The sequence below is a fragment of the Frieseomelitta varia genome, unplaced genomic scaffold, assembly GCF_011392965.1.
Source record: "Frieseomelitta varia isolate USP_RPSP 00005682 unplaced genomic scaffold, Fvar_1.2 scaffold_480, whole genome shotgun sequence".
Classification (NCBI taxonomy): domain Eukaryota; kingdom Metazoa; phylum Arthropoda; class Insecta; order Hymenoptera; family Apidae; genus Frieseomelitta; species Frieseomelitta varia.
Window position 1 is genome coordinate 164,802 of NW_025110235.1, and position 26,213 is coordinate 191,014.

General features: G+C 31.3%; 4 protein-coding genes across 17 annotated transcripts; 2 read left to right on the top strand and 2 right to left on the bottom strand.

Moving 5' to 3' along the window:
- Window positions 1-913: 913 nt before the first annotated feature.
- LOC122532889 (serine/threonine-protein kinase PRP4 homolog) lies at window positions 914-8,507 on the top strand. Of its 12 annotated transcripts, none has more exons than XR_006307596.1 (14): window positions 914-1,061; window positions 1,575-1,745; window positions 1,848-2,094; window positions 2,166-2,647; window positions 2,718-3,498; window positions 3,578-3,925; window positions 3,990-4,075; window positions 4,148-4,294; window positions 4,360-4,513; window positions 4,588-4,840; window positions 5,252-5,490; window positions 5,616-6,818; window positions 7,489-7,565; window positions 8,014-8,507. XR_006307596.1 is itself a non-coding variant. In XM_043662054.1 (13 exons), exons 1-12 carry the CDS (start codon window positions 1,057-1,059, stop codon window positions 5,814-5,816), a joined length of 3,114 nt encoding a protein of 1,037 aa, XP_043517989.1. In that variant the 5' UTR covers window positions 914-1,056; the 3' UTR covers window positions 5,817-5,859; window positions 5,976-6,870. The 12 variants fall into 12 exon arrangements, 5 of the variants coding, with proteins under 5 accessions (XP_043517989.1, XP_043517988.1, XP_043517992.1 ...); XR_006307595.1 differs by having other exon boundaries at window positions 5,616-6,533; XR_006307600.1 differs by having other exon boundaries at window positions 5,616-5,859.
- Window positions 8,508-8,874: 367 nt separating this feature from the next.
- On the bottom strand, window positions 8,875-12,006 carry LOC122532894 (inositol monophosphatase 1-like). 3 transcript variants are annotated; one of them, XM_043662067.1, is made up of 7 exons: window positions 11,816-12,003; window positions 11,364-11,413; window positions 10,721-10,854; window positions 9,630-9,889; window positions 9,365-9,470; window positions 9,137-9,288; window positions 8,875-9,005 (listed from the first exon to the last, which is right to left on the bottom strand). In XM_043662067.1, exons 3-7 carry the CDS (start codon window positions 10,816-10,818, stop codon window positions 8,899-8,901), a joined length of 723 nt encoding a protein of 240 aa, XP_043518002.1. In that variant the 5' UTR covers window positions 10,819-10,854; window positions 11,364-11,413; window positions 11,816-12,003; the 3' UTR covers window positions 8,875-8,898. The 3 variants fall into 3 exon arrangements, with proteins under 3 accessions (XP_043518002.1, XP_043518000.1, XP_043518001.1); XM_043662065.1 differs by lacking the exon at window positions 11,816-12,003 and adding an exon at window positions 11,488-11,506; XM_043662066.1 differs by lacking the exon at window positions 11,364-11,413 and having other exon boundaries at window positions 11,816-12,006.
- A 527-nt stretch (window positions 12,007-12,533) lies between these two features.
- Window positions 12,534-25,285, bottom strand: LOC122532890 (acetyl-coenzyme A synthetase). The gene is made up of 11 exons (XM_043662059.1): window positions 24,819-25,285; window positions 22,538-22,753; window positions 19,264-19,459; window positions 18,036-18,267; window positions 17,699-17,867; window positions 17,427-17,619; window positions 17,186-17,341; window positions 16,931-17,098; window positions 16,666-16,855; window positions 14,435-14,680; window positions 12,534-14,357 (listed from the first exon to the last, which is right to left on the bottom strand). The coding sequence occupies exons 1-11, from the start codon at window positions 24,905-24,907 to the stop codon at window positions 14,161-14,163; spliced, it is 2,052 nt and encodes a 683-aa protein (XP_043517994.1). The 5' UTR covers window positions 24,908-25,285; the 3' UTR covers window positions 12,534-14,160.
- On the top strand, window positions 14,739-17,129 carry LOC122532892 (enolase-like). The gene is made up of 4 exons (XM_043662061.1): window positions 14,739-15,371; window positions 15,490-15,614; window positions 15,679-15,927; window positions 16,057-17,129. The coding sequence occupies exons 1-4, from the start codon at window positions 14,977-14,979 to the stop codon at window positions 16,599-16,601; spliced, it is 1,314 nt and encodes a 437-aa protein (XP_043517996.1). The 5' UTR covers window positions 14,739-14,976; the 3' UTR covers window positions 16,602-17,129.
- Window positions 25,286-26,213: the final 928 nt, after the last annotated feature.

A 26,213-nucleotide genomic window follows, 5' to 3' on the forward strand; every position in this document is an offset into this window, starting at 1 on the left:
AGACGACCAATTTAGTTTTTGTCTCGAAAATGATCATTTTCTACATAAATTAGTATTATATATATGACACAGACTTATAAAGTCTAAACATTAAACATATTGCTTATATCAAACATTTTACTTGGTATAATTATAGACGAGCTTTACATTTCGGTATTGAAAGTTTGACGAAACTAATGGGTCTCAAAAATCATTAACTAGTTAAACGTAGAGTGCGCTAAAAAACCAGTGATTTTTTAGTATGTCGGTATTTTAAGTTACGGGCTACGAAAGTCCGTACGATGTAATGTCTATTCATATATCTCGTCTATGCTTTAGTCAATAATGTCACTATTTAGTTCCAATTCTAACCAGCAGGGACGTTGTAATCTTATTTTATGATTAGTTGGTAACATTGGAGACGATACAAAATACTAACTAAAAACCCGCGAACACATGATGTGTTTAAAAGATCCGTTAGTGGCGCTAGCTCCGTCTTATACTTCGATACATAAAATGGTTACACTTAATATATATATATATATAAAATGGTTAGAATTTTTTTCAGATCGAAAAATAGTCGTTGAAAATCGAGACATTGAAATAGAAATAAAATATTTTGTCCAATTTGTTCATACGTGCAACAAGATAATGTATAATATTTAAAAACTTACTCAATGTTGCAGTGCAATAATCCGTTGCTTCTCTTTCCACAACGTACTATTATAATTCTTAAACTGCACCGAAACCAAAATATAATTAACCAAAACTACACCGTAACTGCATAAATTAACACACTAAAGTATAATTAAGGCGATTTACTTTTAACAAAGCACGATTACTTTAAAGAAATTAATAAACCGCGAAACCGACGCGATGCTCACTTTCACGAGATCATAGAAACCGGAAACTACCCTTTCTTATCGATAGTTCAATGCGCCATCGAGACATCTCGAAATAACATAATCGAACGTATTATAAGATGGCGGCCCATTAAAGAGTTTATGTGTGCGTGTAGTTGTTTTGTGCAGTGATTCTATAATTTTTTCTTATAACAACAATTTATAAAACATAATCATGGGGTAAGTTGAAAATTTCAATGAACTTTATTATACAGTCAAGAGAAACTTTTCGTTTTAATAATTAAAAGGATGTACAAGATAGTCTGTTTACATATATCATATATACTTAGGTGATCTTCTGTTTATTTTCGGAATAAATTTCGTGTATTTTTAACATATCTTCTCTTTAGCATTGTATACAACAACTGAATAAATACGAAGAATGATACTTCCTTTTTTCTGTGGTAATTTTCTGATGTAAATCTATTGGAAAAAATAACCTATTTCTTGTACCTCGTTACATTTATATTTCGTAACAAACTCTGTTTAATATTAATCGTTTGAAGATGAATGTTATATGATAACTGCGTTAATGTCATTTGTCATCTGTAAAATACGGTATATTTAATTTTTTAATGTATGTGAAGCATCTTGAATGAAGTTTAATATTTATTTGATAATCTACGAATTATATGCGTCAACAGTGATATTAATATATTAATATAATATGTTGATTGTTTGATTACATTTTAGTACATCGGATTTAGAATGTATAGAGTCTAAAAGGGACATGGTCACTATAGATTCTGAATCGGACATGTTAGTCGACCAAAGAAAGAAAAAGAAAAGAAAGCATAAACATCATAAGCATAAGAAAGATAAATTAATTGAAAGAGAAGATGGAAGAATAGAACGTCAAGAACGGTATGTACAACGTATATATGTATATATTTCGTTTAGTAATTAATTTAATAATTATATAATAATATATATACATCATTTACAATATAATAAAATATATTTTAGGAAAAGACACAAGAAACATAAACGACCTAAAAAAGAAAGAGAAGTTGAAAATGGATCATTAGATGACAAGACGCCACGCGTAATTCAAAAAGATTTAGGTGTAAATGGCAAAGTAAAAAATTCTTTATTAGAAGTGGTTTCTACCGAAGAAAGTGAAGATGAGAAATTAGTAGACTTAGATTCAGACGAGGTAGATTGTACAATCATTGAAGACGATATTGATCTTGAAGAATTAATGAAACAAAAGGTATTATTGTTTTTTCAACAGACTTCTGTTAAAAATACATAAGCATTCACATGTTTCTAATATTTATATAGGAACGATTGCAAGCATGCTTAGTACAATACCTTTCGGACGAATCAGAGAAAGAGGATAAAGAGCCTGATCAAGATGAAATAAAAGCTACTGAAACACCTGATGTTATACTTGTAGAGGATGATAGTGAAAATGACAATATACCGCCCAAAAAGCGGGCTAGGAGTAAGTCTGGTAGTAGAGAACGCAAAAAAATTGCGAAACCGGAGAGACGCGTAGTAGTAGATATGACTAGGGATCGTAGGAGTCGAGAGGAACATAAAGATAAACGAAGAGAACTAGAAAGGAGACGGGATGAGAAAGTTCGCACTAAAGAGGAAACTAGGAAAGAAGATAGTAGAAAAGATGATAGACAAGTGCGGAAACCAAGCGATAGACACAGGGAAGATTCCCGAAAAGAAGATAATAAAAAACGAATAGAAGATGATAAGCGTAAAGATTCTATTAAAAGAGATGAATCACGTAAAAGAGAACAAGATAAAAGGTAAGTTGAATGTTAAACGCGTGAGCTTTCAATTGATTAATATAAAATATCATCGCTCAATTGATTACAGAGAAGAAGAACGAAGACGAGAAACAGATCACCATAATTCCAGATCCCGTAATGAATATAAATCGTTAGACAAGACGGATAAATCTAGACGCGATAGTCGCGATAGATTGGAAAATCGAGACCGACAAAATAGTCGAGATCGGCATATAAGTCGCGATAGACATGTCAGTAAAGATCGTCATGTTAGTCGGGATCGTCATATTAGTAGAGATCGACACATTAGTCGAGATCGACATATCAGTCGAGACCGGCATGCTAGTCGGGATCGTCATACCAGTAAAGATCGACTACCAAGTCGTAGTCGAGACAGACCTGCCAGCAGAGACCGACACAGTCGTGATAAAAGAGATAGTAGAGAACGTCCTACTAGTCGCGATCGGCCCAGAGATGGTAGAAGTAGTCGCGATCGTAATGACATGCGAGATCGACGAGATAGTCGAAACCAGGATCGAATTAGAGAACGTTCAAGAAGTACAAGAAGATCTCGTAGTCCTGTTAGAAGTAGATTGGACAGAGATCGAAATGATCGATATAAACGTTCTAGATCGCTTTCTCGAAGTAGAAGAGATAGGGACAAACATACTAGAGATCATGATAAAAGAGAGAAAAATGGTAAAAGGGAACGTAGTGATAAATATAAAGATTCTTTATCGGAAGGACTCAAAATAGAGCATTCAGAAACTTCTAGCGAAGAAGATATCAAAGACATCGATATTGAAGAAGAAGAAGATGAGGAAGCTATTATTGAACGTAGAAGGAAACAGAGAGAAGAACTTCTAAAAGTATGTTGATTTTATTGTTAATTAATTAATTTTATCTAATACTATAAATTAATAACTGTAAATTTTTTCTCTTGTTCAGAGGTTAGGAGGACCAAATGAAGACTCAAATATGTCCGCTGAAATTAATACTGTTCCTGCAACTCCACCTTCTGAAAGTCAATCAAATGTTTCACAAAAGTCAATAGAAATATCGTCTAATAATAACGAATCCACTTCAGAGAGTCATACCCCACCACTGCCCGAGAAACCAAAATCGCCACAAGTTAAAAAGAGAAAATCTAGATTTGAAGACGCCCCATCCGAAGAAATAGATAAAAATGAAGATACAAAACCTACAGAAAAAATTAAACAAGAAGAGAAACAAAATGCAAAAAAGTCGAACGAGTGGGACATGTTCGCTGAAGCGGACAATATTGGTGATTTCAATGTACGTAAATTTTCTCTTTTTTTTTTTTTTGTGTTTATTTATTAGGCTTTAATATTTTTTATAGAGTCCCACAGTCGAAGGAAAACGGCAAGGTGGACCAGATAATCCAAGTTTAACAGACAATTGGGATGATGCGGAAGGATATTATCGGTAAGATATTATACTTTTTTCTTTCTTTTTTTTTTTTTAATGTTAAAGTATATTTTATTTTTTTATTTGTAGAGTACGAGTGGGTGAAACGTTAGATTCTCGGTATGTTGTTTATGGATATACTGGTCAGGGTGTATTTAGTAATGTTGTAAGGGCTAGAGATACTGCTAGAGGCAATTTAGATGTTGCTGTAAAAATAATAAGGAATAATGAAATAATGTAAGTATACAATATATTTTACTTTATTGCGATATTAAAAATGAGCAATACTTTCATCCTTTCAGGCACAAAACTGGCCTTAAAGAATTAGAAATTCTTAGAAAATTGAATGATGCAGATCCAGAAGACAGATTTCATTGTTTGCGACTTTTCAGGCATTTCTTTCATAAAAATCATTTATGTATGGTTTTTGAACCTTTAGCTATGAATTTAAGAGAAGTAAGTATATATTATATATATTTATCACTAATTTATGACATGTTCTCTTTTATCATATAAAAAAATTTATTTAGGTTTTAAAAAAATATGGAAAAGACGTTGGGTTACATGTTAAAGCGGTAAGATCGTATACGCAGCAGCTTTTCCTTGCTCTTAAATTATTAAAACGTGCAAATATTCTGCATGCTGACATCAAACCGGATAACATTCTAGTCAGTGAAAGCAAATTGGTATTAAAATTGTGTGATTTTGGCTCAGCATCTCATGCTCATGAGAATGAGATAACACCATATTTGGTATCAAGATTTTATCGAGCACCTGAAATTAGTAAGTTCACTGATTTTTATTAATTAATAAATGTGTATTCGCACTTTACCAATCTCTTGAGTTGTTTATTGTTTTTGTTTTATTTTAATTATTCTTAATTAAAATTCAAGAGATTAATCTTTGCTTACTCATCATTCTTCTACTTTGAACCAGCTTTTAATAGCCGTGCTATATAGTATACCTTTTAAAATATGGCACAAACGATTTAAAAACACTGTACATATTAGACACGAACAGACGAATTTCGTAGCGACTAGATTATATCAGTCGCATTATTTTTTGAAACGTTAATAGCAATTCTGTGTGACAGCTCTGATACATTGATCGAACCTACATTGGGGAGATCTCCACTGTCATAGAGATTTAATAATGATTATCACATATCGTGCAAATAACATTGGCATTTTCTAGTTCTTGGTATACCGTATGATTTCGGCATTGACATGTGGTCTGTGGGATGCACCATATACGAATTGTACACGGGGAAAATAATGTTCTCTGGCAAAACAAACAACCAAATGTTGAAATTCTTCATGGATTTAAAAGGCAAAATGCCTAATAAGCTGATTAGGAAAGGCTCATTCAAGGATCTACATTTTGACTCTAACTGCAATTTCCTGTATCATGAAGTTGATAAGGTCACAGAGCGGGTAAGTTGTCTTTCTACTGTTCTTTCCAACCTTGTTCTTTTGCTGTGTGGTAAGTAATGTAACGATTATGTGTACTCATGAAGAAAACGTATGAATGATAAAGTTACTAACACCTATATTTTTAGGAGAAAGTTGTAGTGATGTCTACGTTACCTGCCACTCGTGATCTAAACGCAGAATTAGGTGGAAATTCTTTGCCACCAGAACAAAGCCGAAAAGTTGGGCAACTGAAGGATCTTTTGGAACGAACATTGATGTTGGATGCAGGAAAAAGGATTACTGTGAACCACGCCTTGGCGCACCCATTTATACAAGAAAAGATCTAGGTAACCCTGTCCGGGGTCCTTCCGCATCGGAGAATTCATTGACGTAACTTTTCAAAAAAATGTTTGAATCGACACCGCTAATAATTCGTTGTATTTTATAAAAGCATTACTAACATAATGCGGTGTCTACTTATATCGAATGTCTTGTATCCGTTCCAGCAGAAAGAGGCGGTGCAAAAGTTTCACATTTCACTCACTTTACCTGAATAAAACAGAAGAACATTTTCAAGGCGTAAATACGTACATAATGAGAGGAACGAAAAATTATTTGAATAACTCTATGTACTCTATCAATCTGAACTGTATTATTTAATTGATGATAACTATTGCAGGTGCAATATTTTTATATTAATTAATAACCACTACAAACGATGAATAAAAATGTCGGAGTTCACCTGAATTGATGCATTTATCAACAATTATAAAAACAACAATGTTTGTACTTGGCTCGGAACAATGTAGTGTATCAAAGGGCGTAAAAATCTCTTTTTCGTGTAAATTTCATTGAGATGGAAATCAGTTAGATTTAGTTTATTTCTTTTCTTTCTTTGTGCACAGCAACTATAAAATAATAAATCCAACACGATGAAAACTAGAAGAAGAGGCTCGATGAATATACGTCATTAAATGATATTCTTCCGTGGATGAAAAAGAAAACTGGGAAAAGTGACCGCCTCTTTCAGCATGAACTGGCCATCGATACTTAGCATAATGGTGGTACATAGTATTTTTCTTTTTATCAACCTTTTTGAATATCAAGAGGCAACTTTCTTTACGAATAACTCGTAAATAAATTATTATATCATAAATGGATAGTAATGCGTTACATTCGTGACGAAGTATACCTGAGTTTGCGAAATTGTAAAACTTTTACGAATTCGATCGCATAATTCACGAATCCAGAACATTTTTTTGTTCTTTTGTGCCGTCGTGTACGCACGACAGGCATTAAAGCCTAGTAACAAGGAAACTTGTACTAACAAGAAAGAAACAAATTGTATAGTAAGTAGGTTATTGAAATAAAACAAAACATGCTTATCAAAATGAGAAACAAGCCCTGTATTTTATATTTTCAGTCTTAATCGCGCGCTTTTCGTGTAAAATTATAGAAGCACTTGTACGCAACGTATTTCCGTAAATAATTATATATAAAAAAGGAAATAAAGTACCAATTGTAATTTCTTTTTTATCAAATAATGAAGCATTAAGTAGAAAACGTGTAATTCCAGGAAATGTTGAAAAAATAAGTTATTGTGTTATCACTCTTATCACTATCAATTGTTAGTATTACAAATAATCATTTTCACATCTGACGAGGTGCATTTATTTAGACGTCGATGTAAAGAAATACGAAGAAAAAAAAAATGATGTATATATTTGCACTGAGAAATAGAAATTTCGAATTGCATTACATAAAATAAAACTTATTTAATGTTTAATATTAACATGTAGTCACATATAGAAATACATAAAAACTTTTATTTCGTTTCAACAGACTCATCATAGTAGCTTGCGATTTCGTATCGTTAGCTTCGTTAAATTTTCTTTTCTTTTATTTAATATTGTGCGTTCTTTATTTATAAGATACGACAGAACGTCAATGCTGTTTGAATGGTTCATGGTATGTGTGATTTTTACATGACAATATTGTACGAGATTGCTTATGTTTCAGATATGAGTCTTCGATTCAAAGCATCGTTAAGTGCAAGTGGACCTTTCGTGGGCTTTTAACGCCGTTCCCGTTGCAAGGTATTCATGGGGGACTGCCTTATGGGATATTTAGCATATCCGTTTTTCATTAAACAACATAACATTGCGAATCAAAACCTGCATAATTATAGCGTAAAACAAAATCAAATTGTTCTATAGTCATCCTTTGTGTTCTATTCTCGTTAGAGACAGATTTTTGTTTTGCACGTATTTATGTACATATATTATACATTATTTTAACACATAGTTACACAGTTATATTCCTAAATATGATAAATGAAAAGTTAGATGTTAAATTCCATTGCTTTATTGCCTAAAGCGTAAACATAATATGAGGGATTTAAAAAAGTGCTTTTGCAAAATTCAAATAAAAAAAAGGAAGCTAGATGTTTCGGGTACATTTCAATACAGAAATAAAATGAATACACAAAACTTCAGACTAACTCATAATTTTCTAATTGGCTATTTGGTAATGTTTCACTTGTAGCCCTCCCTGTGAGGAGGGGAGGCAATGGAAGAGATGATGAAATCAGTTGGTGGGAAACATGATGATGATGATGAAGAAAATGAGATTCTCTGGGCAGCAGCTTGACAACTGTATAAAAATGATGTCTATCGCAAAAAGGATCGCCAAATATTTAATATAAATTTGTGTCAACAGGAAGGTTTGTCAATAAAATTTTGCTGAGATTAACAAAACCGTAAGTATCCGAACAGGTAAGATATACCTTGTATAAACAATGAAAATTATCATCAGATCTTATTTTTCTTAGAAATGTGTATCTATAAGCATTTAAATGCTTTACGTAAGTATAGGTAACATTGAAAGAAACATGATACTAATATTTGTGGCTTTCAGTTTTCAGATTGCTAAAAAAAATCCTCGAAATTTCAGTACAACAAATGAGATATCTATATAATATAAAGAAGCATATTTAACTATAAAAATTAATTACACATTTGTATAATGGCACAATTAAATTTATTTCACATTATATTTCAATAAAAACCATATTACATTTACATTCATATATCTTTGATTTCAATATACAGTATTGTTACATACATTTATCGAATGTCTATATAATTTATGTTAAATTCAAATTCATCTTTTAAACACATTGCGAATTTTGTCTCAAACAAATTACTTAATAAATAGGTTCTCAGAACATTTTCCTAGACATTTATATCCGTATGATTTATAAACCTTGGCGTAAACAACACGAACGTAATGATTATCGTTTCATTATCAAAACTAAATCTTATCAAAAGAAAGTACACAGTACAGATATTCATGTACATCAAATATGTATGCATTTTTTGCAAGGCCTCTTTTTGAAGATATCTTTGATATCTTTCATACAGATGATTCTTAGTCACGTTCCGGGTAATACTGAACTAATACTTTGGCTAATTCTTGTGCCAACTCCATTGTTGCCGCACATAAAACTCTTCTACTCATGACATCGAACGGCCCACCTAGAAACGAAATAAACGCATGTAAAGAAAAAACAAACATGAAGAAATTATGTTTTTCCGAAGATCAAAGTTCTAATATATCATTAGAAGTAATTATTATGTAATGTTAGACCTGTTATAAAGTAAATTACCTGCTGGATCTATACATACTCCACCGGCTTCTCTTACGATGATATCACCAGCTGCGATATCCCATGCATGAATACCAAACTCAAAAGAAATATCCGCTCCTCCGAGAGCGACCATGCACATGTTTAAAGCCGCAGATCCCAAAGCTCGTATTCTATACGACGTAAGAACATACGAATTGAATTAAGAAGAAAAGAAAGAATTACAATTAAGAGTATGTCAATTTATACCCGTGAACTTGAGGAGTAAGATTGTTTGCATTCTCCAGTACGATTTTCATCTTCTCTGGATCCCTGCTTGTGCCCATTTCCATCATTACAAGAGCTTTACGTAATTCTGAGAGAAAAAGAAATTTGATTTAAACGAATTAAACAAAAATATATATATATATATATTCAAAATAATAAAAATACAAGCAAATAAGTAATTCATTTTCTACGATACAGATTAAAATTAATCTCCACTTTTAACACGAGGATCTGAAAATTTTTATACCCTTCTCTCCGGAAACCCTAATGGGAGCTCCATTCAAAAATGCACCTTGATCCCTGCGGGCGGAGAAGAATTGTTCCAAAATCGGATTGTAAACTACCCCAATTTCGGTGGTCTTGTTAATGAGTAATGCAATCGATATACAAGTATGGGGCAAACCGTGCACGAAATTCATCGTGCCGTCAATCGGATCAATGATCCATGTAGGCGCGTCCGTGAGCTCAACTTTCGTTCCTAGCGAAGTAGCTTCTTCGCCTATGAATCTGTAAAAATATATTTCCTCTCTATTAAAAGCTCGATATTTATGGAGCGTTTTATTATAAGCTTTACTATAACGTTATTATTTATAAACATTTATAATATACAAAATTTGTCATTTTTTATCGTTCAACGGAATATTTTTTTTTACGTCTCGTTTCGTTGAATAAAAATTTTTCGCATTACTTAAAAATCAAAAAATTATTTCGTTATTATAACAGAATGTTCCAGAATGATTCTAGATCGATTTCACGACTGGAAAGTTCCATCAATGATCTAACAAAGCCCTTCGCGGCAGATCTGGTCCAAACTCGTACGTATATATATAACGAGCTTAAAGGGGATATAACACATCGAATGTTGTACTAGGCAAGGTCAATTAGGAATTTATTTAAATGATTACTGTTTCTGATTCAGCAATAAAATATATTAGTCGAAAACATATTGACCACGCGTGTTTCTTCCTCGTTCTCAGTTAAAAATCATGTACAACACAATAATCAGATAATTACTTTTACTAGAGAATTTCGGATGATGAATTAGATAAAAAATGAAACTCTATGAACTACTGCTATATTTTATATATATATATATATATATATATATATATATATATATATATATATATATATATATAATTTATAATTATATGTTATTAATTTTACGAAGTATTTTCAATTCTTCTGTTAAAAAAATTTGGTATCAATTTTAAAACTTAAAGGCTTAAAGAAATTCTTGATTTATTTAGAACATATTTTTCAATAATTGTTCGAATAATTCATATCACACCATATATATGTTGCATATGATAAAAATATATATATCGTAAAACATACTTGTGATCTGGAAATTTGGAAGATATTCCATCTATTAACAACTTTTCGACTTTTTGATCCCACTCGGTGACAAGATCAACTTCGCAGGATTTCGTCATTGCATCCTTAGGCTGGTTAATTTTTTCTCTCACAATCTACAAATTTTACAATTAAGGCATAATTATAGCTTTCGTTGTATAAATCGCCAAATATGTAGTGTTTAATAAGAAAATTAGTAACACCGGTATTGACAAAACCGCATATTAGAAAGTGTCAATTAAAAACATATTGGTACTCTTTCAAAAAATAAAATATTAATTATTGTTTTCTCTTTGCGAGTTTTTTCGAATGTATCGCACGTAATTAAAAAGCTATTAATACTTCGTTAGAAATGAAATTACGTTTAAGCAAAAATTCCCTGGCAAATTTTCCTATCGTTATTTCATCATTAATAGATACAAATTCACCTTGATAACCCGATACGTATAAAAGATAAAAGACAAAATTTTAACACTTGAATTTATTGCACAATACAGGTATATACATTCAACTATGGTTATCTACAAGTTTACAGTTATCTATAAGTATACAAAGGGAATTAAAAATCACAAGTTATAAATTATTACTAGCTCTAATTCTCATAATACAAAACATGTAATTTTACCCAACTCGATGACTCTGCTTCTTGGAAGCCAAACAAATACACGTTCGTGCCTATAAATTAACAGCATTATCTACCTCCAGAAATTAAAGCTATATAACAGGACAATATAACGTACAATACATAGACATTCGTATATAAAAAAAAAACCATCGTTGATGCATCGATCGATTTGCATTAAAATTAATATCATGTCCGAGTGATTGCAAAGCAAATAATGAAACTCTATCATTGAGCATGAAACAGTACTGCGTTTGTATTACGTGAGATAACATCAGATAAAATGAGTAACAACGTATAAAAAATGAAGGCAGTATGCTGATTAAATAAGAATACAATTGAAATCTAAAGCTGCGTGCAAAATCGATAAAACGTAGCTCACGATCGGCCAGGAATAACTTGATACACAAAACAAGTTGTACGTGCGCGATTTCATCAAAGAAAATGTTACTTACCGAACCAGCTTCCTTCACTAATCGAAGGACGGCTATGTAATATTCGTCGATGTCGGACATGATTTATGAAAATGTTCAAAATAGCCAGGAGAGAAACACGAGTTCAGAATGTTGTCATAACAGACGCACAACGTCACAACGTACAGACAATGGCAACAGCTATAGACTAACTGACGTAACATCTCGTCAGCTGGTTTTAAAAAGAATTCCTCCGTGACAGAATCACGAATGAAAGCGACAGTGGCGACCCGGTTCGTAGAAATTTCGATTCACATCACGATTTCTTGATAACAGCAAGATCTCGACGCTACGATTTGTTCTGAAATTTATTAAATGTGTATTTTGCTAACGCATCGAAGCTAAATGAGATCATTTTATTTGAGAATTTAATGAGTTGGATATTTGTTAGATTTTTATTACATTGGGCTTTCTATATATATATATTAAAGACCAATAAAGCTATATCTAAAACATAATTATTTCGTTTGAGAACTTTCGGGCTTAAGTTGAGCTCAAAGAACAAAATTTGGTAGATATTGAATAAAAATTGTTTGAGTTTGTGCGACGTATAATAAACACAATGGAAAATAATTATATATAAAGAGGAGGTTCATTTCTTATTCAGTTCTAATGCCTATTTTAACATGAGATCGATAAAAGCTGGATAAGATTGGAAACTAGAAAAATGGTGAAGTGAATAAAAGTACAAGAATTATCGCTTAACAGATCAGTAATAATTATGTCCTTCAACATAAATATATTTACATATATAGATGTTTTCTGCATTATTCCATATAATATACATATATATTTTTTAAATATTTATATCATTATCACACCTATAATTAATTTGTTCCGCGAGGAATGATATGTATGTAACATGCCCCTATCAAGGGACACGAGGCAACGTTTTGTTTGACTCACCTTACATATAGTATAACAATTATAAAACCAGCCTTCTAGTAACTTACAGAAAATGCCAACTTCCTTTCGTAAAGTGCGTTAATAATCGTGCGTATAATTAGGTCTTCCGTTCCTCCATACTGGAACGGAAAATCATTGTAAAAAAAATAGTTTGCTAAAATTAAATAATTTGTCTCTATATATTCTCGTAATTCTTCTTTTTTTCTTGCTAACTTATTTGTGTATATCTAAAGAAAACCGAAAGTTATGGGCAAAAAATTTTACACTATAGCTAATAGACTCGCAAACATTTTTGCAGTACTTTAAATACTACGTTGATTGCAATATTTTTGTAACCGCACTCGTACTTTCAGTTGTTGTATCGTTAATCATGCTAACAAGATGCTCAAATAATGCAATTAGAACCTTTATCAGCGTTGTCATTACTGGAAGTCGTTTGAAACTTAACAAGTTGAACAGAAGTAAGACAAAAATTTAACCAGCTACGCTCTTAAATCAAAGGTAAAAGTTTAACAACCAGCTACGCTCTTAAATCAAAATGAACTGAGTTCTAATATCGTAATATCTGTCTAAAATTATACTATCGTAACATAATCCGGCGCCATCGTTCAAATATATACACATATAATATATAATTACAATTAAATTTTTCTGTAAAATTTTCAAAAGCTTCTGAGATACTTTCATGTTTAATGTAGACAAATCGTTTAAACATGCACATCATTAGAATGCACATTATAAAAGTTTTCAACAATGATAAATATTTGTCGTACGTCATTCGATTTTTTTGATATTCGCTTATATTCAAAAAATATTGCTGCTATGAAGTCACTCGATATGCAACAATTAATATATTTATAGTCGATTTCTGAGAAATTTTAGCATCACTTTAGTTCTTTAATAAGATTCTGAAACAGTTTTTAATGATTATCTTTAGTTACATAACATTTTCCGCGTCTTCATATTATTTTCAGTTGATTAAAAAAATAGTCAAATCGCTTAAATAAATTTTTCACCTTTAAATAATGAATAAACTTATGAAATATTCTATTTCAAGCAACACTTGCCACGATGATAGTCGACTGAAAGCAGTAACAATTATTGCGCATAATAATTTTCTATAAAATAATTCGTAAATAGTATCATAAGTAATAACGAAATTTAAATAAAAATGAAAATTTTATTCTAAAGATACCACTTTAAAGTCCGATTTTTTTTCCCGTTAATAAAAACTATTTTCCCTGTATTTTAACAAGTTACACATTCCCCTGAATTTTTATATTAAGTTCTCACGTTATTCTTTTCAATGGCTATAATTCGAAAGTCTTACTTATTTAATCGGTCATCGGAAGCGTGTTGTTATCATTCATTTCTAAATTACTACGTTTCCATCGAAAATCGCTACATTGCCAGAAATTTACTTAAACTTGCGGCCTTAATTGGAAAAGGACATTAACGATACTTTCATCGGCTAATGTTGATATATCGCCGACATTTCTATCTCCTGCTGCGATTTTCCTAAGTATACGTCTCATAATCTTGCCCGATCGTGTTTTTGGTAGTCCTGGTGCATATTGAACGACATCCGGTTGAGCGAAGGGGCCGATTCGTTCACGTACTATTAATGACACGTTTATATTAACATATTTATTTGCAATAAATTAATTGGAAGTTAAAATGCTTTTCAATTACTACCTCTCTTTTTAAGTTCATCTTGAAGCTTCTTGTCGAATTTGGCACCCTCATTTGGTGTAATAAAGCAATAAAGGCATTGTCCTTTTACAGGATGTGGCTTACTAACTACTGCAGCTTCAGCTACCGAAGAATGTTCAGTCAATACACTTTCTACTTCCGCCGTAGACATAAGATGACCAGAAACATTCAACATATCATCAACGCGACCAGTTATCCAGAAATAACCATCTGCATCACGCCTAGCGCCTAAAATTAGAAGAAATATATATATATTTTGTACACATTTATAACTAAAATTATAACTTCACACAAATGAGTAACATGAAACTATTGTCTCAATCAAGAAAAGAAGTATGCACATGTCAAATTTCGCTTGTTTTAATCTAAAAATGGCTACAATCATGGTTTAATTAACAAGAACTTTCGTCAATAAATTCAATAGTAACAAACTTTCCAATTCCTCTTCGATTCGAGACCATATCTTCTAACAAACGCTCCTTAACTAAATATCATTTAGAAACAAATTTGAAAGAAAATACAGGATGCCTATTCAAAAGGTTAAAGCTCGTCAAATTTTCAACTCCAGAGGTGATCCAACTTTGGAAGTGGACATAATCACAGACGTTGGACTGTTAAGATCTTCAGTACCATCTGTTTTGGTACCAAACCCTAATCAAGCGCAAGAACTAAGGGATGGCAACGAAGCCATGTACCATGGACTTTCAGTATTCAGAGCCGTTGACGTAGTGAATAACATAATAGCACCACAACTTTTGAAATCAAGGCTAGAGGCTTGCCAACAAATGGAGATAGACAGTTTGTTAAATCGTCTAGACGGAACGGAGAATAAATCGAAATTAGGTGCAAACGCAATTCTTGGTGTCTCCATCGCTTGCTGTAAAGCTGGTGCCGCGAAGAAAGGACTTCCGGTTTATAGGTAATACGATACTAAGCCATAGTTTAACAGTTGTGAATTCTAAAAAGCATCGCTTTCATTATTTTTCTTTAATTAAATATCCCAATGCAATCTTTTCACTTGACTTTCATCTTTGTAGATACATTGCAGAATTAGCTGAAAACGGAGAACTTTATATACCTGTTCCTTGTTTCAACATGATCAGTGGAGGCAGGCATGCTAACAACACAATACCATGCCAAGAATTTATGATCTTACCCATAGGTATTCTTATATCGTTTACACTATAACTTATTTGTACGTAGTTTTAATTTTATAAACACATTAGGAGCTGAAAGTTTCGCTGATGCTATGAAAATGGGCATGGAAGTGTACAAAGTACTCGAAAAAAAGATCGCAACTGCTCAAGAAATTAATCTACCTCTTCCGGTTAGCGACGATGGCGCATTTACGCCCTTAGAACTCGAGGAAAATAAGGAAGCTTTATTATTGATAGACGAGTCGATTAAAGATGCTGGTTATGAAGGAAGAATTAAGATAGCGTTAGACATGGCAGCTAGTGCTTTTTATAAAGAAGGTTAATTCATAAAATCTAAACCATATTATACATTATTAAATTGTAACTCAACGACATTCAAAAAAATTCCATTAATCCCTTTAATAGATTAAACCTAAATCCAGTAATAATATATTTCTTTTTCGATAGGAGGATACGATTTAGCATTTAAAACAGAAGAGTCTGATCCCGATGAATATATGGAAGCAGACGCATTAAAGGATCAATACTTAGAATATTTTACAGAATATCCATCTCTCGTCTCGATCGAAGATCCATTCGATCATGAAGACTGGGAGGGTTGGTTGACATTAGCCGATCAAGATATTCAAATTGTCTCTGACGACTTAACTGCGATGAATATCGACAGAATCGAGGAAGCAATTGACAGACAAATGGCCAATGCGATAATACTAAGAATGTCACAAGTTGGAACTGTAACAGAGGCGATCAACTGCGCAAAAATAGCGAGGATCAGTAATTGGGGATATATCGTAGCAGCTTGTGAAGGAGAAACTGAGGACAATTTTGTAGCTGATTTGGCTGTAGGATTATCTGCTGGACAATTTAAAGCCGGAGCACCTTGCAGAAGTGAAAGAACTGCTAAATATAATCAAATATTGAGAATCGAAGAGGAACTCGGAAAAGATGCGAAATATGCTGGTCTTAATTATAGAAATCCTTTGGCTAAATAATTCTTTAAAACCAACTAACTATTCTGAAGTTAATCCAATTTAAAATTAAAATTATTTAACTTACCGTCTCCTGTGCAATAATATCCATGAAATTTATCGAAGTATGTGCTTTGGAAACGTTGATGATTTCCATAGAGAGTTCTCATCATTCCCGGCCATGGTTGACGGAAAACAAGATATCCTTCACCTTCACCTTCGACCAAATGACCATCTTCATCCAGAATTTCTGGTAAAACGCCAAAGAATGGGAACGACTAGCAAGAAAAGCATTAAATAAATCAATTACATATTTCACTGGTTTGCTAGTAAGAGATAAAACAGAAACTTACTGCAGAACCTGGTTTCATTGGCGTAGCACCAGGAAGTGGAGTGATCACGTGGCCACCAGTTTCCGTTTGCCAAAATGTATCCGATATACTGCATTTTCCATGACCCACAAGATTGTAAAACCATAGCCATGCTTCAGCGTTTATTGGCTCTCCAACCGAACCCAAGACCTAAAAACAATAAATAATTTCCCAAACTGAATCTTCCTTGTATTACATCGTATACATTTTAATTTTTCTTTTTTTATTTTAACATACCTTTAAAGTAGATAAATCATGCTTCTTTACCAAATCGTCTCCAAATTTCATAAGCGATCTAATTGCAGTCGGTGCGGTATAAAATTGCGTGACTTTATATTTATCGATGACTGCCCAGTAACGATCGTTTTCTGGATAAAACGGTGTACCTTCGAACTACAAATGAAAAATTTAATAAAACAAACTTATTACGTAGTAAACACTTTGAATCAAATAAAGAATAAAATAAATCCAAATTTACAATAATAGAAGTAGCTCCATTTGCCAATGGACCGTACACAACATAAGTATGACCAGTGATCCAACCAACATCGGCTGTACACCAATACACATCGCTAGGATGATAATCAAATACATATTTAAATGTCGTGGCTGCATAGATTAGATATCCGGCCGTGGTATGTAGAACACCTTTTGGTTTTCCTGTAGAACCACTATATAAACAAAGACATTTCAATGTTATTCATACGAAAGCAATAATTCACTCATACACTCTTTCATTAAGAAATTTACCTTGTATATAAAATAAAAAGTGGGTCTTCCGCATTCATCCAGACTGGATAACACTTGTCTTCAGCATCCTCCACTTCGTCATGCCACCAACAATCACGATCATCATCCCATGGAATTTCAGGAATGTCAAAGCCATTATCACTTGTACCGTTCACTCCATTCGTTTTTCCTTCAATGCAAATTCAAAAAAGACAAATTATAAATTAATCAAAAAAATTACTTTCTATTCTTTCGTTTGTATTTCTTCTTTTCCTATTTTTTCCTTCTCTGCATCTTTTGGCTACACTTACTATATCTCGATTTTCAAATGAGAGTTGTTTTTTTTTTTATAACATACCTGTTGAGTCTGACTTTGCACTCTGAGGACTACTCAATCTTCTCAAATGCGCAACTACTATACAACATTCAACCTCGTGACTGTTCTTCTTGACTTTTTTCAAAGCCTCGTCGCAGATACTTTTCAAAATTAAAAGCTTCTCGCCTCTCCACACACCGTCAGTCGTAATCAAAACTTTCGCTTTCGAGTCCATGATACGTTCTGCCAGCGAGTCCGACGAGTATCCTCCAAACTAATTAAATATACAATATAGAGATATTTAATATATTACTTAAAAGTCACATATTTCCTTTATTAATTTTTTGGCTTGTATTAATTTATTAATATTTTTTATGCTAATATTTTCTATATTTAATTTATCAAAATTAAAAATTTTAATAAAAGAATAAAGTAGTGTATATGTACATATTGTACATAATAATATAATGTTTAAATTAATATTTAAATATGTAGTATATAATGAAAAATAGAAATAAACTTGAATTCTGACTCATTAATGTACTACGTATGACAATTTATAATCTGAATCTCTTAGCTTTATTGATTTCATTTTTCTTTAACTTCTATCTACAAAAAAATATGGCTGTATGAAAACGAAAACAGAATGCAAAAATACTTGCAATTAGATAATAGCACTAATTGCAGTTGTAATTTTTCTTATCTTTTACTCGTTCATTGTATAACAAAGTGAAATAATAAAGTAAAGTACTCGTTTACCTAGGTCACTGCCCAATATAATAACATAGTCGTGTTATCTGTGAGATCTGAGAGATATCTATTAATTATCTTGAACTTAAAGAAGAAAGTGAAGAAGATTATTGCTAGTATTGCTGATATAATTTTTTATGTACATTTCATAAAAAATATAAAGAGAAAAATAATAATATTACTACGAAGCTAAATAAATTATTTATTATTTTATTTAGCTTTTAATTAATTATTAATTATTAATATAGTTATCATATTCATATTTAGAGTTCAATGGTTATTGACTTATTAAAAGCAAAAAATGTCAATGCAGACAAAAAACACTGAAGAATTAATTTTATGTATAAATCTATGCTATGTAAAACGAGATAATGCTATCACGGTATATCGTGTCATATTTTTCATTTACAAAAAAAAAAAAAAAAAAATAGTTTTTGATATCCACACATATCAAAATATATATGTATCTCACAGATACCATAACTCTTGCAGCATTAAAGAAAAAAAAACAGTTCTTTACCACTACACTGTGAACAGCACCAATTCTGGTACAAGCGAGCATAGCGATCGGCAGTTCCAAGATCATAGGCATATAAATTGCAACACGATCCCCTTTTGTCACTCCTTTGGATTTCAAAACATTCGCAAATCTGCATACTTCCTCCAATAATTTTCTGTACGTCAGTCGCGAATAGTCGTCCGGATCGTTGCCCTCCCTAAAACACAATTACATTGTTCGATTTCCAATAAACATCATTCGTCAGAACTGATTAACTGACTTAAATACTTCTAAGTAATCATCGTGATAAAAATATACATATCTCTAAGATTGGGAAAGATAAATTACTGCAGGGTCAATGAACTAAGTAATCTATTTCTCACAATATAATTGATATACATAGTGCAGCATATTTGATTTGCAGCGTATTTAATTTTCTAAGATCTTTTGTGTGTATTTCATTACATAAATATTTATAAAATCAATTCAAAGATAATATCTCGATAAACGTTTTATTTTTGTATTTATAATAAGAATATGAAATCCATATAACAGTGCAGAAGTGAAGTACAATATTTACAAAGTTAATAAGGAATATAAGATATAAAAAATTGCTAATAACAAGCAGTAAGTAGTAATAAATAATAAATAAGTAGTAAAATTAGAAGAGTTGTCAGATTTATTACACACGTGCGTTCAAAGTCCAAATATCGTTTCTTAAGCATATACTAGACTTACACATACGCTAGAATATTTTCATATTTGTTTCGAGATTTAGTGAAGTATATTCAATGTGATTGACTGAATATAGCACTTATGACCTTATGAATTTTTGCACGTATCTTACATGACAATAGGTCAAAGTTTCTCTTTGAATAAATGCATTTCTGAACCTATTCAAAGTCTTCTTTTACAGTTAAAAATATCATTTTCAGATACGAATAGTTTTCGATTTAAATCACCCGAGTTTTCGATTTAAATTAGCTGAGTCTAATGATAATGTAGATTATTAAATGTTTTAAAACTAATTTAAAACAAGATTTTGAGTATAAGATAAGAATTTAATTTAAGAGACTTGTCTTTTTTGTCTTTTTTTTACTAGACTGTTCTACTGAGGTCAAGATTGGAATATAAAAGTCGATGATAAAGCATTTTCAATATACGTGCATAGAAAAATGAAAATAGGTTTACTATATGATTTAATAAATACATAGTGATACGATAATACAAAAATTCCAATAGCCAGTTACGAAAGAACTCTTATCGCCGTCCTTTCCTAATCTGATAGGAAATTCTTTCCTCTCTCGCGTTCAACTAATAGTCTAGTCCTCTTTAAATATTTTTAAATTTCTTTTGTAACATGTTTTCTACTACTCACGATAACAAAATGATATTTTAATAGATACTTTTACATTCCTTAAATTAGTTAATGATCTTTTCTGGAACTACCTTAATTCGTAATTAATAATTACTCTGAAAATATCTTCTTTCATATTATTTTTATTATATTTCATATTTTTCGTATATTTTTAAATATATATATATATATATATAAACAATTATGAAAATGTAAAATTCAATTATTTTATGATTTATATAGAATTCACATTTCCAAGTGCGTAATATCAATGTACAAAATTGTAGAAATAGTAGTAATTAAATTAATTTTGCATTATGTAACTCTATTAATAAACAATTATTCCGTCATTTCACGCACACGACTTTGACTTTTTACGAACTGCCGCGTTTCAAAAAACAGGAGAATTGTATTATCCAGTCACATGAGCTAACGTGATCGTACCACGTGCGCGCGACCAATCAGGAAATCATGACTGGAAGTAAGCCAAATTTCGGACGAATAGGAAAGCATTATACTTGACAGAGAGATAAACGATCGAAGTTTCATTCATGATCGATTGTATGAATATATTTCTCAACAAACATATTTATTTATGCGCTTTTTCTAAAAAGATAGCAATAGAAACTGGGAAATGTGATATGTTGAGATATATTCAACATATTCGACGCGTGAGTCTTCGTAGCAATGAGTACATATTATTTCAATCTAGCTCGCTAATCTAAATTTTTGTTAGTAATACGTATAACTTTTTTTATATTAAAGTGTGTTAGAATTTAATTTAAGTTTAATATGAAGTTAATGATAAGAAAGATTTAAAGTATTATGAAATTTATTAATTTTACTAGTATAACTTCTTCTGTGATTATTTCATCATGAGTAAGACAAACTTAATATTAAATATAAAATAAATTTTTTTCAGAAACTCTAACAATTATTTTCTTTTACATATATATTGAAAAAAAGAAGATGAGATAGAATCAGAAAAGAGAACATTATCAAAATGCTTCCTGCTTCGTTCAGTAATTTTACCTGATACTTTTTGAATTACACATGAAAAATACAATACTACAGTGAAAATAAAGAAATTTTATCATTTATGTAACACACTTGAATGACTTGCGTCTATAAACGGCGGTATATTTTGCATATCAATGAATGCACTGAAAGCATTTCATTCAAATGGATGCTTTGAATTGTATTTAAGCTATTTAGTTCAAATATATATCGAGTTGTATTACATAAATGAAAATCCTTGATGAATGTAAAAACATGCACGCATTTTAGTTAGTTTTTTAACAATGAGCACAGGAGTTAGCTAGTCTTACAATAGCAGGCACTAGCAGTTTCTTGTTGATACTTCAGAAAGGCTATTTCAAGCACATCTAAAAACGAAATATATGTATAATATTATATTCGTGGAATTTTTACGCTCATCAAAATATCAATCTAATCAAATACGTGCTTAAATATAAATAGGAAAGAAAGGAAGATAATTTTGAAAAAGAGATATTAGAATTTATAATATTGAAAATATTTTTACATTATGAATAATGTGTTTTAAAATGAAGAATCAACGTTAAATATTAACGAAATTCGTGTCAATAGAAAGTCAATGTTACTGCCAATATGCAACGATAATCTATGTGATTATACACGTTAATTTTCAAACTTTCAAAATAAAGGATAATTTATTACATAACGCATCTTTTTAATTGAAGAAATAAAAATCAAGTGGAATATTGATAACATCTGTAATTACAGATACATCAACTTTTGTTACTCCCTATTCTTTCGCGAAGTTATCATGCATTTCTTTTTCTCTCTGTGTACCAGTTATTGGAATCAACTGAATGTACTGCAGAGTTCATAACAATTCAAATTCCTACAAGCGTGCCAAACGACAAACAAATAATAAAAAGAAACGCGACACCTTACCAATAAAACGCAATCTTGTCACCATTTCCACTCTTCACGTTTTTGTCCAACAGATTGAAGCTTATGTTCGTTGACGCACCCTCCATCCATTTTATGAATATATCCCCCTTGTTCAAATCGAAGTTGTACGAAAAGAACTTATCCTCCGTTGCTGGAGTTTCCCAATAGAATTCTTTTGCAATTTCGCTCCAAAATTCCTGCGGATTCTTCACAGATCTAAAAAAAAAGCAGATCACGTGAAATTCTAAATAATTCTTCATTTTTCTTAAGAAACAGAATTAATTGCTTTTAAATGCACATAAAATATGATATAAAATGATTAATGGGAAAATATGATCAGAAATAAACGTATTTGATTGAGATGATTAATGATCAGTCAAGAAATGATATTAGAATTGATATTACTACGATATTCTTTCGCATAAGAAGCTCAATCTCAACAAAATGCGTAATATGAATAATAAAAACCACAAGATTATATAAGATTCAATATTTTACGAGTAATTGTAAAATGCTAAAAAAATGTAATAATAGAAGTGAAAAGAACTGAGAAATATAGGATTAAAATCAGGGGAATCAAATCAGAGGAAAGTGAGAAAGAGAGATTAAAGCAGAATTAAAATAAAGAAGAATTGGAGAGAAAAGGAGGAAGTCATTTAAAAATGTTTGAAAGAATATAAAATAATTCGTTAATACTAACAGTAAGCTCCGAATCACTATTAATCTTGTTTAGATTATTTTTCATACACAACATTATTAATTAGAAGTGAATTTAAATTTAGGTTGAGTTTCCTGGAAAGGATGAAACTGAATTTCTTTACATATTAAACAAACTGAAATGTTATTGAAAGGATGATCGATGGTATCGATATTGCATGGTATATTTTATAAAAGAACCATTCAATAAATTCTTATGATCTAAGAAATAAATGATAATAAAATATTCTATATTTATTAAATTAAAATATATCAAAGATTTAATTATTAATTACAGCCGAGATTTTATAGTATAGTTCTCTTTTATAAATTATAGTATAGTTCTCTTTTATCAGTGCGTAAATTTGGAACAAAGAACATCTTTTGTGCAAGCACAGAAGATTCATCTAAATTGGAAGTTCTTCCGAGATCATCGAAAATACCAAGTCCTCGAGATGGATAGAAATTGTTTCTTATAGAAAGACTCTAGAAGAGATCGATATCATTGTTCTATTTTTAATACACAACTATGATATTACCGTAAAATAACTGGACTATCCAAAAAATTATTTGGCCTTTGCTTCAAATTCTCCAGATGAATCTCATACGTAATATAACAAAATAAAAATTTTGTGATTTTTTTTCTTTTTAACATTTCTAATATTGATTTAATTCTTCAAAGTGTTTTTAATAATTATTGTTAAAAAATTAAGCAATCCTAGAATACCTACGGTTAGATAATGAAATAAATAAAAATGTAGGATTCTATTTTGAAAATAAAGTAAAAATTATATTTATGTTATCATTACTAATTCTATCATTTATAAAAGATCATTGAAAAAACTTGAGTCAGTTTTTCAAAAACAATATCGGTAGTTACATAATCTATCTTTTGAAAAATTTCAATAAAAATTACTCCGGAATTAATATTTCTCAAACAGTAGCTCTACTACCTATACAAAGTGCACTCAATAAATACGCTGACACTTTATTTATGATTAGTACACGTTGACATCTATCAGTATTCACCCTATTCCATTGTCCCCTACTAATTCCAACACCACTGCACTTAATTGCCATAGAACAAATCTTCCATTATCTGCGAAGAAATAAAAGAGCAACTTTCTCGAACAAGCTGTCAATGATTTGCAATTAAAACGCAATAATTAAGTCGGTCATTAAAAAACAAAAATTCTACTCAATTAAAATTACAAATATCTTGACCAACTGATTCCTAAACGTAACATTTTCATTCATAAAATGATACGTAAAACATAATATCAGGGATTTTCGTTTGTGGTATCGCTCGGTGAACATTATTGATTAGCAACAGCCTTAACATTCCAACTATGAATAACATTCTCTACAAAGTGTCATTGGAATTTAAAAACGATATTGATTTGTCATTAAGGAGACGTATCGTCAGGAAAGTGAAAGCGTATAAAGAAGTTGAACGGAAAGGGGATGAAAAATTGTAATCGGCGAGATATGTCAGAGGCTACACCATGCCATCTGTCATCCCTCTTGTACCGACTAAGTAAGTCTTAACAAGACGTTCGTTATTTCAAATACAAAAACCACTCACATCTCGTGCATCTTTCTATACTGCTCCAGACTGCTGCAGTACGCGTTCTTCGCGAGTTCTGGATTGGGGTAGTATAATTTATCCGCCATCTTCTTGATTTCGACGTTTCTCCGTGTTTCTCTGACCTTTTTCAATTCTTACGATCCTTTAGTATAGACTCGAGTAGTTAATCGATAAAGTGCAAAGTGGAAATACGACCACGACACTCGGACGCTTTATTTTATATAACTCGTTTTATGTTGCTCTTTTCTCTTCTTCTTTCTGTCTTTCTTTCTTTCTTTCTTTCTTTCTTTCTTTCTTTCTTTTTCAATCGAATACGTTACGAGGGATGAAGGACGGATACCACAAACGAGATTTTGAGTGAACGGAGGAGACACGGCGATTACTAGAAAGCATGCACCTCCGCTCCTTTTTCCGTTACAACTCGGCTGATAAACCACGACTGGATTGCGCTCTGGCAATACTGTCGACCACTGTTGGCGTCGTTAGTGTCGAGAGGGAAGGCGCCGTCAGGGACGTACTCTCTGTAACCGGTGACCCACGTTGAACCTTCCTCACCCGTTTGATATTTCGGCCATAAAGCGATATGAAATCATGGAACACTTTCTGAGATCTGTTGCGCAACAATTTACTGACTATAAAAGTTAGAAATTATTCGTTACATCCGTCTCCTTTTCGGCAATGAATAACAGACATTGGCAGTAATAACGAGGTAAATAACATTCTAAAAGTTATAATGTAGTTATACAAAATTGCTACGCCTGTTTAAAATAGTAGTGTATTAAATATACCTAATGTATAACTTTGTAATTTTAAAACAATTAAGTTTCTAATTGACTTAAAATGTCTAGTCGCATGTTGCGCAACGCAAGTGCGCACAAGTCAAACAATTCCGAACTTACCGACACACAGGTGTTCGAACCTAACCTTGCTAATGTTTTTATTCTATTAATTATATTGTGTTCCTTATTTGTTATATGCGTAAATTCCGAATTCTAAATTCATTTTCGAATTAATTTCACTAATTTTTATTTCAATCTCTAATCATTTCTAAAATGATCGTTGTGATGTAATTTATTTTTATCGCTCCATAATTTCATAATTGTGTGCAAAGTCTGCAAAATATCAAACAAAATTGTTAAAAAAAACTAGTGTCAAGAAATAAGATTAGGAAAATTAATGATCTAGTGAGATAAATTGTCAGCAAGGTTGGATTTATTCTACTGTATCACTTGATCTACGATGTTCCAATTTGAATCACATCCATATTAATCACGTGACTGTGCATTTGATGCAACATGTAAATAAATATAATGTTGTTTTCTTAAATTTTCGAAACAAAGAAAATAAGAATTTATTTTTATTGATTATATGTATTCCTACGATATTATAGTT